The sequence below is a fragment of the Chamaea fasciata genome, unplaced genomic scaffold (genome assembly GCF_029207755.1).
Source record: "Chamaea fasciata isolate MVZ Bird 193981 ecotype frontalis unplaced genomic scaffold, bChaFas1.0.hap1 SCAF_2, whole genome shotgun sequence".
NCBI classification, from domain to species: Eukaryota; Metazoa; Chordata; class Aves; order Passeriformes; family Sylviidae; genus Chamaea; species Chamaea fasciata.
In genome coordinates, this window is record NW_027094087.1 from 27,831,275 (window position 1) to 27,845,330 (window position 14,056).

At 51.3% G+C, this 14,056-nt stretch overlaps 1 protein-coding gene across 4 annotated transcripts; it reads left to right on the plus strand.

Annotated features, from left to right (window-relative positions):
- The first annotated feature begins 834 nt into the window (after positions 1 to 834).
- MLF2 (myeloid leukemia factor 2) lies at positions 835 to 13,789 on the plus strand. 4 transcript variants are annotated; one of them, XM_066175442.1, is made up of 11 exons: positions 835 to 943; positions 3,611 to 3,761; positions 4,205 to 4,292; positions 7,326 to 7,399; positions 9,185 to 9,311; positions 9,785 to 9,820; positions 11,252 to 11,305; positions 11,711 to 11,836; positions 12,173 to 12,332; positions 12,422 to 12,662; positions 13,202 to 13,789. In XM_066175442.1, exons 3-10 carry the CDS (start codon positions 4,269 to 4,271, stop codon positions 12,598 to 12,600), a joined length of 780 nt encoding a protein of 259 aa, XP_066031539.1. In that variant the 5' UTR covers positions 835 to 943; positions 3,611 to 3,761; positions 4,205 to 4,268; the 3' UTR covers positions 12,601 to 12,662; positions 13,202 to 13,789. The 4 variants fall into 4 exon arrangements, with proteins under 4 accessions (XP_066031539.1, XP_066031538.1, XP_066031537.1 ...); XM_066175441.1 differs by lacking the exon at positions 835 to 943 and having other exon boundaries at positions 3,395 to 3,761; XM_066175440.1 differs by lacking the exons at positions 835 to 943; positions 3,611 to 3,761; positions 4,205 to 4,292 and adding an exon at positions 7,060 to 7,145.
- The last annotated feature ends 267 nt before the right edge of the window (positions 13,790 to 14,056 follow it).

Genomic DNA, 14,056 nt, shown 5'->3' on the forward strand with positions numbered 1-14,056 from the left:
TTCTGCCCGCAGTACGTCCCGGGTGCCGCCCGTGCAGGCTGGCTGGCTGGCTTTCCAGGAGGAATCCGGGGGAGGCGAGAAGCGGCGCTGCGGGGCCGTGTGGGAGGGCAGCGCTGGCGACACGCGGCCTCCTGCCTGGAATTTTCCACTCCAGCTGCCCGCCCTTCCTCCCGCTGGAAGCGCTCCCGGCGGCGGGGCTCCTCCAGCCCCTCCCCTTCTTCCCTCCCCACCTTCCCCCCCCTCGCCTGCCCGCCCGGCGCTGGGCTCTTTTCCCGCGCTCTGCGCGCGGCGGAGGGAGTGGGCGGGGCCTCAGTCAGGGGGTGGGCGGTGCTTCGCGGAGGGAGTGGGCGGGGCAGCCGGCGGTGGCGGGGGGGGCGGATTAGCCATCGCATCCCCCGGTCCCCATATAAGGAGGGGCTCGGGCTGGGACACCCGATTGGGCCATTCAAATGAGCTGTCTGCCTGGCAACAGGTTTCCCATTGGCTGGCGGCGGCCGGCGCGCCGGCGGGGCGGGGGCGCGGGGCCGTTTGGTGCAGTGCGAGGCGAGAGGGGCCGCGAGCACGTGGGGGTGGCGGGAAGGTGCGCGAGGGCGCGGGCATTGTCCCGCCGGGCTCGGCTCCTGCTCGCCCGGGACCGACCTCCAGCTCCGGGCCGCCGGCCGGGCAGCGCACGGCGTGCAACACTGACCCCTGCTGTCCGCCCGCCTCGAACTCGGACTCTGGCAGACGCTCTGCCGGTGCCTCCCTCCGGGCTGGGAAGCATCACCGCCCAACTCCGAGTCTCCCTTTAGCCGAAGGTCCTTCCTGCAGAACCGCAGGTGGTGACTTGCAGCTGCAGGGATTTGTTGCTAATGAAACAGATGTTCCTGTAGCTGCGCTTCAGCCCGTTGTTTATCAGCTTGAGTAGACCGGGATGACTAAATTCCCTTCACCTCCCCAGAAGGTTTGTATTGTCCCCCTCTTAGTCACAGGCTCGTACAAAAGAAAAAAGAAAATAAATCTGCACGTGTTTGTAGGCCTACGTACATACAGAACTAAGCATGCACATGAGCGCATAGGGATGTACATGTGTACTCAGTCATTCTCACAGGTACAGGGCAAGGTTATTAATCCATCTGGTTGAAAAATGTATTGAGCTACACGAGCCCTTCTTGTCCTTCAGATACAAACTCAGCCGCTGTGCAAAGTCAGAATTTAGAGCTGGTGCTCGTGAGTTTACTCAAATGTGTCTCATTTTGAGCATTTAACAGCAAAAGCCATTGGTATTTGTGGAACAGAGGGCACTGAGTACCTATCTCCTGAAGGAAAGTATGAAAGAGATTGGATAAATCATAATCTGTGTGACAGGGAGGTAGAAGGTCCCCACCTTGTCATCTCGTCTCCTCCACAGCTACAGCTGCTTCTCTCATGATCTGACTAATTAACGTTCTTCTCAGCTACGCACAGTGCAAAGTGCCTGCCCCAAAAAACAGTCCTGTAACTCAGACGCACAGATCTAGACTAGTACCAAAATAAACCAAATTATGAAAATGCATGCACTAATTTTTCTTCCCCTACTGTTTCACAAAACCCATCTGGCCAATTTCTCAGGTCTAGCTGCTCTCAGCATTCCAGCCCTGGTTTGGTTCAAGCACCTCTCTTCCATCTTTCTCTTTTGCAAGAAGAAAATCTTAATTTCTAGATATACACCTAAAAATATGACCAAAAAAAATTAAAATCTATAGAGTAGCCAGATGTTATTCCTCTCTGCTTCTGCTTGTCAGAAGGTGCATGGCCCATTGCACAGCTGTTCTTACCAATCCAGGATTTTATCCTTTTCCTTTATACACTCAGCTACTGAAAACACGAAATTACGTTGACATATATCCCTTGGCAAAGACATCTTCATATTAATGCACAAACAGGCCTTGACACAACATCCTAGAGGGGAGAAAGCAAAGGATTATGTTCAGAGATGTTCCCGTGCCCAAAGCTCTGTGTTGACACAGACTGCGCACCCATGGATGTAAATAGACAAACACCTGTTTGTGCAAGGAGAACTTGTTTCCAACAACCTGTGGGATGGAGCTGTTTGGTCAGCACTACAAACTGGCATGGCAGCAGCGACCTCTCCTTCCCTCCCCAGCACTTGCAGTGTACAACCTCACAGTGACCCTTCCCCGCTCCCCACCACATCCCCTTTGCAATTTTTACCTCATCTGCTGCTTCTTGGCATTTGTCTCCTAGCTGTGTTCTTGGCAGCACTCTTCCCATTGCTCTCTCCCTGGCTTCTCTTTATGACATCCTGTATCTTACATACAAAATTCATCTCACATCCCCTCCTGTGTTTTTCACGTCCCATTTTGCCCTGCATGATTGTATCAACTGTGCTTTTCCCCTTAAATCCAACGTGAAACTCTTCTTCATTCCTTGTGACCTGCCTGTTTCTGCATCCTGACTCTTCTTGCCCTTTGGCTCCTTTTGGTGAGATTCCATGGGCTTCTAGTGTGCAGCTGCTTCCCTCAAGCCCTGAGGGTATCCACTGACTGTCTCACCTAGCTCTTCCCTGTGACTTCTGCTCCTCCACCTAATCTGTGCCACTCTGCATTTCGCCTGCCAGATCGATCTGCAGCTTTTCTCTGCTCCTCTCTCCCATCTGTGCTTTCCCCTTTGTTGCAAACGCAAGTACACTCATTGTGCGCTCTGCAGATGCCAGTCCCTGTTCAGTATGTTCTGTAGTCTTTGTCTGTAGTTGCTTTGCCAACTCAGCAGAATATATTCCATCCTTTTCGGGGACTTATGTCCTTAGACAAAATGAGGGGGGTGCAGAAGTTGCATAACAGATCATTGTGCGGAACAGACACTGTCTGTGTCTGCCTGTAGCCCAGACAACAATGGGAATGTCGTTTTCTCCATACAGTGTCACAATTTTGGTGTCATACCCTGTTTGCGGTTGGTGTTTATGTAGATGTGTGCGTGTGGTTAGGTGCAGTACATGCTTGTTTGTGTACAGAGGGGATATTTTCCTTCTGTTACATTCGTTCACTTTGGTGAGTGTAGAAAGTATGGTACCTTTCTATTGAGGCGTGCATTGAGCTTGCAGGCGTGTGCCATCATACGTGAGCACGTGGTTGAGATGCCATTGGGCTTTCATGCATGGTATCTGTTTTTCTGCTCCCAGAAAATGTGGGGTGAATGCACCTTGAAGCAATTATTTATGCATTTTGGTCTATTACCTTGCTAGTCATGTCACTGTGTTCTAATGGGGGCAGAGGGGATGGTGACTTCTGTGTTTATTTTGAAGGCTGAACTAAGTAACTATGAGCCATTTTCTGAGCAAAAGCAAAACACAATAACTGGATATTTTAAGAATTATATTTACTCAGCTAACTCCTAAGTGGTTCCAAACCTCTTCCAAACTGTTTGCTGAATAACAAAAGAGCAGAAGGATGTGTATTTGCATTAAATTTTCTTAGATTTACATAAATCCAGAAACGGAGAACATCTGTCCTTTCACTTACAGCAAAACTAGCAAAATCTCAATGTGCAGAGGGAATGTGTTTGAATGCATTTATATATTTAACCCACGCTGTTCATCTTTCTGTTCTGTGTCCATTAAAAATCCCGGCAGATAATCGGCTTTGTTCTTCTTTCACGATGCCGTATACCGTAGTTAAGAGGAAATACCCAAGAATTCAACCACCGGCCAACTTTGCATTGGGAAATGGCTTCCTGAGAGGCAGCGTATTTAAATAAGCCCTGCAGGAGGGCTGGGGAGCAGGGTAGGTAACACAGGGAGAAGGAAGCAAGAGGAGTAGAAGGGAATGACGAGGGGTGACACAGCCTGTCAGAAGACTGCAAAGGGGAGGGATGTTTTCAATCGTGATTTTTTGTGAGCCTCTCTTTGCTAACGTAGCACAGATGGAGGTCGTGGTTCTCACTCAGTGTGACAGACACACTCTTAACACGAGCAAAATATTCTGAAAGTAATCGCTGCCACACAACTCAAGCTGCAGCCACCACAAGCTGACTGTAGCATCCCAGATATGAATTGTCACATTTGAGGATCAAATCAGAGCTGTCCTTTACTCAGGGTGCCCTTCATCTGAGGTCAGAGTTAGTTGTTGGGTGAGGATTACGTAAGAGGCACAGATGAAGGGAACCAATGAGGAAATGGCTGTGGGTCGCTCTGACTTCTGGTAACGAGGATTTCTTTGTCTTCCAGGCGTCCACGGGGCCCCTTGAACGTTCGGGCGCGTCACGAAGCTGTTCCTGCCTTTCTGGCCCGAATGCCCGGTCGGTGCCGGCAGCAGGTACCAGGGCCCGGTTTCTCACCGTGCCCTTTGTTTGCCTTCACCACGTGATGCCGTTTGCTGTCCCGGGCCGGCTGTGCCGTGAGGGCGCCGGCGATGCCGGGGGGCCGCGGGCGGCGGCAGCGACGAGATGGAGCCCCGGGGCAGCGGCGCCATTCATCGCTCTCCGCTCTGCCCTCGCTCACCTCCTCCGGGCCGCCTGCCGAGCGCCTTCTCCCTCCTCTTCTCCCTCCCCCCGCCTTCCCCGCAGCACAACCTGGGCAGCTCAAAGGGAAAAAAAAAAAAAAAAAAGAAATGGAGAGACATAATGGTTTTTATTCATGGTGAAAAGAGAAGCGGCCTGAATGGAGAGTGTGAGAAGAGCAAGATGGGAGCCTTGCTTTTCATTCACACCCCCACGTCGCTCGTTATTGTGACCCAGCAAATGGCCATCCCCTTGGAGCACATCGGGCATAACGTGGTGAGTGCTGTGCAGAAACCTCTCCTAGGAATACTGCAGCATCAGATCCTGCATGCCTCAGAACTGCAGCCTCGTCCACATTCCACAGAAAGGTTGCCGTTCCAATTCCTCCTTCCAGGGTTTCACACAGCGTTTGCTACCAGCATGACTCTCTGCAAGCAAGGCTCCCTCAAGGTTTGCTGGACTGGCAATGGCCCTGGACATGCAGCCTTTGGTAAGGTGTCCATCAGGTGTAAGGCTGCAGAAATACCCAGGGAGAGCCCCTGCGTCAGCCCCCAGTCTCACAAACTCAGCCCTTGGTTTGCACTTGCAGAGGAGCAGCATTAGGGACAGAAAAAGGATCTGCAAAGCAGTGTTTGTTCCAGACTCTTTTCTGTTTCTTTCCCCTCTGTGTTTGAAGGCAGCAATGCCTGACTTATAATTTGGAAAAACTGAGAGAGCCCTACCATCTCTGGGACATTGCAGGAGTGGGAGGATCACTGGTATCAAGAGGACAGCAATTTATTTCATCCCAGATCTGGGGAAAAGAAGAAAGAAAAAAAGAAAAAAACCCAAAGAGATGTTTACATTTCTGCCCTAGAAGCTCTTTACCTCCCTTTGCATCCTGACACCTGAGGTCAACTCCACACTCCAATCAAACACCAAGAGAGCCTCAGAGCGAAAGGAAAACACACCAGACAGGAAAAGCTTTCCAGACTGGAGGTCTCTGAAGGATGATTCAGGTTTGCAAGAAGCAGCATCAGAGAGGCTGAGGCAGCGCCAACAAGGGCTTTGTGTGAACTTCAGCACTCACAGATGAGCTCTGAGCTGGTGACAGGAGGCTGTTTCAGAAGCTCACTTATGAACAACCTCCCTCTGAGAGGTTTGGCCCTGCTTAGCTCGTGCCCTGCCCATAGGACTTGTGTCCACCTCATGATCCTGCACCATTGTGCTGTCGACAGTTCCCCTATTGTTGGACATTTTGGTTTCAGCCTCTGCAGAATGCAATTACTATGTTACAGAATGCAATTACTGTGTACAGAAGGGACTTCTGAAGAGTCCTTCTGCATGTGCACAGGCACGGGCCTCCCGTGAGAGGTTTTCTTTCTCAATACCAAGCAGTTTTGAGACCTGCTGTAGCTAGAAGTATTGCCAAGTCCTCTATGCATTCCACATGTAAAGCATGCTAGTGGGTCATTTTCATCTGTCAGACTCCGAAATCCAAGGACATTGCTCCTGCCACAACTCAGGAGCTTGATTTCTCAACCACTGCCTGCAACCTGCTATTTCCAGTCCTCTGGCACGGGTCCACTCTGGCTCCTGCTCATGGTGGGCCGGATGCAAGAGTCAACAGAAGCACCACTGAGGAAGCGTGCCCTGAGCTAGAGCTGGGATGAGTCAGTCTGTTCTCTTCCCTGTAATCCAGCGGAGCTGGCGGTAGCTGAAGGCAACCACCATTCCCCAGAGATGGTGACAAAGGTGTCATCCCCCTGCTTTTTGGAGATTCCCCCCCACCGCTGTAGGTGCACACAAGTACCTACACGTCGCCTGTGATTGCCATTGGCTGTCCTGGATCAGTGATGACCCACAGCTGGCTTACAAAGTATCCTCTCTGCTTCTGCCGGCGGAGCACTGCGTGCACACGCTGTCCATGTGCTCAGCGCAGCCACGCAGCTCTGTAGGTACCTCCTACGTGCCCATGCCGTGCAGGAAGCCTGGGATAAGTGCTGCCTCTGCAGTGGCCAGGCATCGCTGTGGACTCTGGCCAGGAGCCAACTGGCCATGAGCCACAGGGGTTACTACAGAATCGCAGAATATTCTGAGTTAGAAGGGACCCATCAGGATCATCGAGTCCAGCTCCTGGCCCTGCACAGGAGTGTTTACCAAGGGTCACACCGTGTGCCTGAGAGTGTTGTCCAAACACATCTTGAACTCTGTCAGGCTTGGTGCTGTGGCTGCTTTCCTGGGGAGACTGTCCCAGTGCCCGGCTACCCTCTAAGTGAAAAACCTATTCCTGATATCCGGCCCAGACCTCCCCTGACACAGATTCATGCCATTCCCACGAGTCCTGTCACTGGTCCACAGAGAGAAGGGGTCAGTGCCTGCCCCCGTGCTGCTCGCGGTGAGGAAGCTGTGCGGGGCGATGGGGCCCGCCCGGCGGTCCCTCTGTTATCACCGCATCCCGCCATTCCCACTCCCGGGCTGCCCGGCGGGAGGAGCGGGCGGGGGGCGCCGCCCGCGGGGGCGCCAGGGGGCGCTGTGCCGCGCGGCCCCGCCTCGCCCGTCCTCCCCCGGGGCGGGCGCGCATGCGCGGCGCGGGCGGGGCGGAGGCAGCGCGGTCCGGGGCGCGATGGGCGCGGAGGCGTGAGCGGCCCGGGGGCTCGGGCTGCGCCGAACCGGGACCGCCGACACCGGCAGGCGCGGCTGGGCTGGGGCGCGGCTGGGCAGGGGGGCGGCGGGCGGGCCGGGACCGGGATCGGGGGCGGGGGGAGCGCTGCCATCACCTGCCCGGGCTGGCGGGGGGGCGGGTTCCGCCGCTCCGCCCCTCCCCGCCCTCAGCCCCGGCTGCGCTCACCGCCCTCTCCCCTCCGCAGAGGCCGCCCCCGAGCGAGGGAAGCATGTTCCGGCTGATGAGGGATGGCGAGCCGGAGGACCCCATGTTCGCCATGTGAGTCGGGGTGGGCATCCTGCGGGGCGATCGGCGGCAGGGGGCGAGGGAAGGAGGGAGGGCTGCGGCACGGATCGTGCCCGGGGAGGTGCGCGCTGCCCCCGCGTCCCACCGGGCGGGCAGAGGCCGGCCGGGCCCGGAGAGCGCCGCTGCAGCGCAGCTGTCTGGGGACAAACACAAACATCCTCCGGAGGGGCAGCGCGGCCAAGAACAGCGATCGCGTCGGTCTCGTTCCTGCGATATTGGAGCGTGGTCTTGGAGGAAAGCGTAATAAAGTAGGCCAAAAGGCATCGCAGCTGTCTGAGAGGAAGAGAGGACTGGAATAACTAATCTTTTTCTTTGCGCAGGGATTTTTTTTTTCTTTTTTTTTTATGCAAAATAGGGTTGCAGTTGAGATAGATAAAATCTGCTGCTCTGTCCAGTGTTTGTTGCTGTACTGCGCAGGAAGTCATTAATGGAGCTGGACAAGGCTGCTGAAGCAGTTGACAAGTTGTGAGGAACAAAGTGAAGAGAAGACAACGAGTAGTTTTGAAACACGAGTATTGAAATCTAACAAAGGTCCCAAGAACTCTTCCTGGGATTCCTTTCACTGAATATTTTTGTTTCCGTCCTCAGTACAGAAATTGGATGCTATTGATAAATTTTGGCAGTGACACTAAGTTGGCAGCCCTTGCCAAAGTGGATAAGGAATAGACTGTAATACAGGAAGAATTTGATTATGTTAAATGAGACGCTACTAGAAATGCGGTGAAACTTATGCATGTAGGAGAATAGTGCATTTTTTGCTTATGAAATCAGTAGTAAGCAAGAATTTTATCAGCTGTGAGCAAATTAGCAGGAGAGGAGACCTTGATGTCCCAGTTAGTCATCGAATGACGGTGTGTTCTCATTAATGTGGCAGGTATGAGTCTAGCTTTTATTATGGGAAGCATTTCCAGTAGAGACAGAAAAGTATTGGTTTGTAGTGGGTACTTCTGTGATCTCTGGAATAGTCTGTGCTGCAGAGGTCATTAATGCTCAAGAGGGATAATTGCAGACTAAAGGATGTGCAGGAAAAAAGCTATGGTATTTCCCAGAAGTTTTTAATTGTGGCCACTGTATTCTAAGACTGTTTATCCTTACCTTCCTTTTCCTCCTCTTGCTTCACCAATGTGTGTGAATGCATGCAGCCTTCAAAGTGGAGGCTGCAAAAAAGGGGAAAACCAGTTAGGAACCCCAGTGATTGTTCCCTTTCTCCCTCAAATCTGGAAAAGCTGTATGTGGTCTCAACACCTGGGGGGCAGAGGGGTGTCAGGCCATGCAGTCCATTCTGGAGGTTGCAGTCTTGCATTTCACTGTTTTGTGTTCATGTGCATGGAGGGGTGAGAGGATGGTATGTAGGATCTCCCACTCCCTGATGCCATTAAGTGTAGCTCTCACTTTGCAGCAAGGAAGGTCTTTGTGCACCTCCCTACAAAAGACATTAGACCAGTGGGGTTCTGGAGTGGCCTTGGCCATACTTGGCTCCAGAGCAGTACTGGAAGCAGAACACTAACCTGCTTCTGAGCAGACAGAAATTAGTACCTGAGAGGGCTTCTGTGGTATGAAACCTTCTATCACAAGAAATGTGATGGGATCCAGAGGTCCCTTCCAGGCCCAGGAATCACCATAGACAACACAGACTTCTCAGGATTCTGAATTTTCAGCTTGGGAAGGGATGTCCAGTTGTGTAAGAAAAACTCAGGGCTGGGAGGAGTGGGTTATATGGGCCTTTGTCCTCAGCATTGTTCTCCACCTCTCCCCAAGGGATCCCTTTGCCATCCACCGGCAGCACATGAACCGCATGCTGTCCGGGAGTTTCGGCTTCGGGCCGCTCCTCGGCATCACGGATGGCACCACGCCTGGGGCTCGCCAGCCTGGCCGCAGGATGCAGGTAACAGAGGGGCTGAGCACAGGCTGGAATTGCTCAAACTGATCTGTCAGTTTCTGTCTCCCACCTTTCCTGGGTTGGGCACCCCCGTCTCCTCCACACAGGTGGTGGGTGCAGAATAAACCTCTTAGGCAGTGGTGTTCTGGTCCTTCTCTCTACCCTCACCTCTATTACATTAATGTGTTGAATGCAACTGTCTTCTAGGTTGGATGGGAGGAAAGGGATGAATGTGTGTTGTGTCTCAAGGATGTGAATTCATACAGTGGGGAGAAATTTAGGAGCATCACCTCATGTCTGGCTTGTTAGGGGTGATATGGTTGAACCCCCAGGAATCCATGGGGCGCTTTCTTGATCTGTTTGTAGAGCCTGAGTGTTCCCAGTTTTGTTTCTGTGAAGGATTAGTGTGTTCTGATGAGGATCTAGTGTTTGGCCGTTGCAAAGTCATTCTCTGTTCTGTTTTTCTGTTCTCCTGGCAGGCAGGAGCTGTTTCACCCTTTGGGATGCTCGGCATGGTAAGTTCTCTGTTTTTCTGGGTCAGATTAGAGGCTTTCCAAGTAGTGGCTCCATACTGAGATTCATCAGCACTGTGTGCAACCAGTGCTAAAATGTAGCCATCTGTGAGCATGGCCAGCTATCCTACCAGGTAGGGAGGATGGGAATGTCTGAGGAGACCAGGATGAGCTTTAGATTTATAGCAAATGGAATAGGGAAGAGGGAATTGAACTGAAACTGGAAGCATCTGGTTTCTCTTGGACCTCTCATTGAGTTGCTTTATGACTTCAGGCCTTTACCTTGTTTCCCCTCTAATGTTTTAATCCTGTCCGTGAGCTGTTTTTGAACAGAGAGTCTCTGTATATATTGGGAAGTTGTATTTGCACCTTGACCAGAGAAAAGCCATAAAGCTGTTATAGCACAATATTTCATGGGAATTGGGACAGTTAATATCTGGGAAGAGCAGGTAGTCCCTTAATAACCTCATATGTCTGAAAAGAAGCTGCAGTAATGGAGGAGCTGTGAGGCTGCAAGGAAAGGACTTGGCCATCAGTAGGCAGAGGGGATTATTGCACCTCCTTTGCCAGTGGTGGCAGTGGCTGGAGAAGCCAGCAGAATACTTCAGGTGAGCAGGGCTGGAATGAGAATGGCTGTGTGTACGTGAGAACACCACGCTCAGGGCATGCTGATCTCGGTCTTCCACCAAAATAATACAGTGGAAATAGGTTATTCCAGATCCAGCAACTTGAGCTGTCTTACTCTGCAGAATTGCCTCAATGAAAGAGACTTTTGCGTCCCAGAATTTTTGTAGCTCAGAGGAGGATTAATAAGACTACAAACACATAGACTTCAAAGTATAATAACATTTTGTGTGAGTACTGCTCTGCTGGAAACGAGAACAGGCTACTCGAGGAAACAAAAAAAAGAGAAATCAGCAAGTTTGAACTGACATTGTAATTTTGTTTACATATTGCACAATTAACCTGTGAGACCTGCTGGCCCAGGGTGTTACTGCAGCATTCAAGTTTACAGGATGGAAAAGGCAGGTGTTTGTAGGGGAAAATAAGCAAATTTGTTGTTATGCCAGAAAGAAAACAATCAGTGGAAACTTTCTTAAGATCACTGTTAGTACATATGCTGAGATTTCTTCTCCTAACTTTGCTGAGTCCCCAGGCTCACAAACCACAGTGCATTGGCAGTTGGATGCAAACTAAAAAAAAACCTTTACCAGAACATTGGGCAATACAACCTGAGAGAATGGAGAGAAGAGCAACCCCAAATTCTGGTGGTTTTTTTTGTTTTGTTTTGTTTTTCTGTGCTACTGAAAGAACGTGAAAAAAAATCAAGGTTTTTCTTTTTGGGCAGCAGGTTTTTTGCAGACAGTTTGTTGTTCTTTCCTCATGTCTCTTCCCAGACTGACTACACCTGTGTTCTGTTTTCCTTTTAATCAGGCAGGTGGCTTTATAGATATGTTTGGGATGATGAACGACATGATTGGAAACATGGTAAGAACCCTCCATGAACCCTTCTGTATTGGGGAGAGTGCTGAGGGTGCTTCTGCCATCCCCCTAATGCCTCTCATCTTACTCTGCAGCTTGGGATGGACTGAGCCACGCCTGCCAAGGTGGCAGAGGCTGTAAGCTTTGCTTTATTGCCTGGAGTCAGTGACAGAGCTTCTTCTTGAGTGCAGGGAGAGGAGAGGGGTGAGGAAGGAAGTGTGGGGGTGGACTTGTTTAGCAAGAAATAAGTATTAATTTAACAGGAAGATGTATTCTCCAGAAAAATGGATCCATGGGGATTCTTTTCTTCCTATAGTAACTTCTTTGTACTTCACTGTATAGAGAGAATTAAATGCCATCTCTTCTTCCCTCCCATCCCTTCTTTCCACCATTCCCCATCCCTTCGTGCAGGAGCATATGACAAGTGGTGCTAACTGCCAGACGTTTACCTCCTCAACCGTCATCTCTTATTCCAACCTGGGTGATGGGCCCAAAGTCTATCAGGAGACCTCAGAGATGCGTTCAGCACCTGGCGGGGTAAGGAGGAGGCTGCTGCCTTTGCTGTGGCAGGGTGGGCGTCGTTTGGTGGCTTTGTGGGTGGCCACCCGCAGCACTTTGGCTTTGCAGGCAGCTGCAGTTGGAGGAGCACATTGTGCTCTTGTGACTCACTGAACCGTGCCAAGGGCCCCTGGGAGGAAATGGGAAGTGCTGGCAGTGGGGAATCCATTCTTCCCTCCTCATAACATTGCCTCTGACATCCTGGGAGTGGTGGCAGTGCAAATTGGCTGGAATACTGGAGGCAGGAATCAGAGTGCCTTAGGGGGCTGGGAGAAGGAATGAAAATGTTGATCCCACGTGGGAATCTGCCCCCAGATCCGTGAGACAAGACGAACCGTAAGGGACTCGGACAGCGGCTTGGAGCAGATGTCGATCGGACACCACATCAGGGAGAGGGCCCACATCATGCAGCGGTCCCGGAATCATCGCACAGGCGACCAGGAGGAGAGGCAGGACTACATCAACATGGATGAAAGTGAGTAGTGCCCGTGTCCTCCTCCCAGCAAAGCCAGGCGCCGCTTCCCCACCTGCTCATCCCCACCCGAGCTTGCTGTCTCCCTGCAGGTGACGCAGCCGCGTTTGATGACGAGTGGCGGCGGGAGACATCGCGGTTCCGGCCGCAGCGGGGCCTGGAGTACCGGCGTCACGAAGGCAGCGGCGCCCGGCGGGCTGAAGGGACTCGTCTCGCCATCCAGGGCCCTGAGGACTCTCCCTCCAGACAGTCCCGCCGGTACGACTGGTGAACTCGGAGCAGACCTTGTGGGGGGTGCAGCATGGCCACCCCCAAATCTACCTACACGCCCTTGTAAGTCTTAACAAGTTCCTTCCTTGTCTTCCGCTGCCTGGCTGCCTCTTAGACACAGGGTTATTTTTTTTTCTTCGCATTAATCTTACATTATTTTGAAGCTTCAGTTGCAAAGGGGTTTCCCCACTTTGGGAGAGCAGGGGAAGGTGCGACTTTTGAGAAGATGTTGTGCTGAATGGGAAGATGGAAGCTGTTTAAGTCAACTTTGTCATGAGCAAAAGAGCTGTGGTGTCAGCTTGAACTGATGGCTGAAATAGTATGACAAGATGTAGGATTGCAATCTGTGGAGTGTTTATATTGTCATTGTATAGAACTTAGAAACCATTTGCTGTCTGTCCAGTTTGAAATATAAGTAAGAGCTGGTGTCTGCTCTCCTGTGCTTTGGATAGGGCTCACTAGGATGTGATCTACTGCTTGAAAGGGGACATTTTCCCCTTTTTTTTGATGTCTAGACATCAGGTTTAAACATGTCTTTATCTGTCTTTTGCTTTCTAGTCACCACTTACTCTTTTTATGTCTTCTGTTTCCTTTCCTCCCAGGTACAGACAGTGAAACTCTGAAGCCCCTTCAAAGCACCACTTGGACCCTCCTCAAATTTAGTATTAACCTCCCTCCCACTTAAGAATTGAAACAAAGCAACTAATCTTCTGCATTGCTCTTTTTCACCCCATGTGGGTGCTGCAGTGGGGCATGGGGAATCTCACTGATGTGCAAGGAACACATTAATGGCCCGTTCCCTCTCTGCTGTCCCTTGGCTCTGTTCTTTCTGCCAGTAGTGCTGGGCATGAGGAGCTGCCACCTTGCCTCTTCCATCCTTTACACTCTTTCTGTGCTGGGTTGGGCTGGTTCTGAAGTTGTGTTTAGTCCCCTATGAAAGGAATATGAGGGAATTCTGCTAGAACCCCCTGTCAGTCCCCTCAGCGGGACAGAGGCTTCAATTCCCCTGCTGCTCCTTGGTGCATCTGTGGAGAAGCAGAAGGATGTGTGCGTTGGAGAAGGGAGGAGCAGAACTAAAGCTGGATCAGCCTATGGGCCCCCCGACCCCTCTTCAATCAGCTCCCCCACTTTTTTAATTTGTGAAACTTGTAACTAGATGTTTACTGAATAAAGAAACAAGCTGTAAAGAATTGGTGGATCAGTCTTTACCTTCAGCTGACCTAATCGTGCCTGCTGTGGAATAAAGTAACCTCTTTCACATCCTTGGAAAATTGCTGAGGAGAAACTTGGTGTTAAATGCTATGGCTTTGTTTTCTTACCGAAAACCGCCTAATCGCCTTCCCGTGTAGTCACAGAGTGAGATGATGCTCAACATGGAAATTGTGAAAGAAGACCAAGAACTCACCATCTGCAAAAAATGCCCTCTAATTGCTGTAGTTTTGCTGTGCACTCAAGGG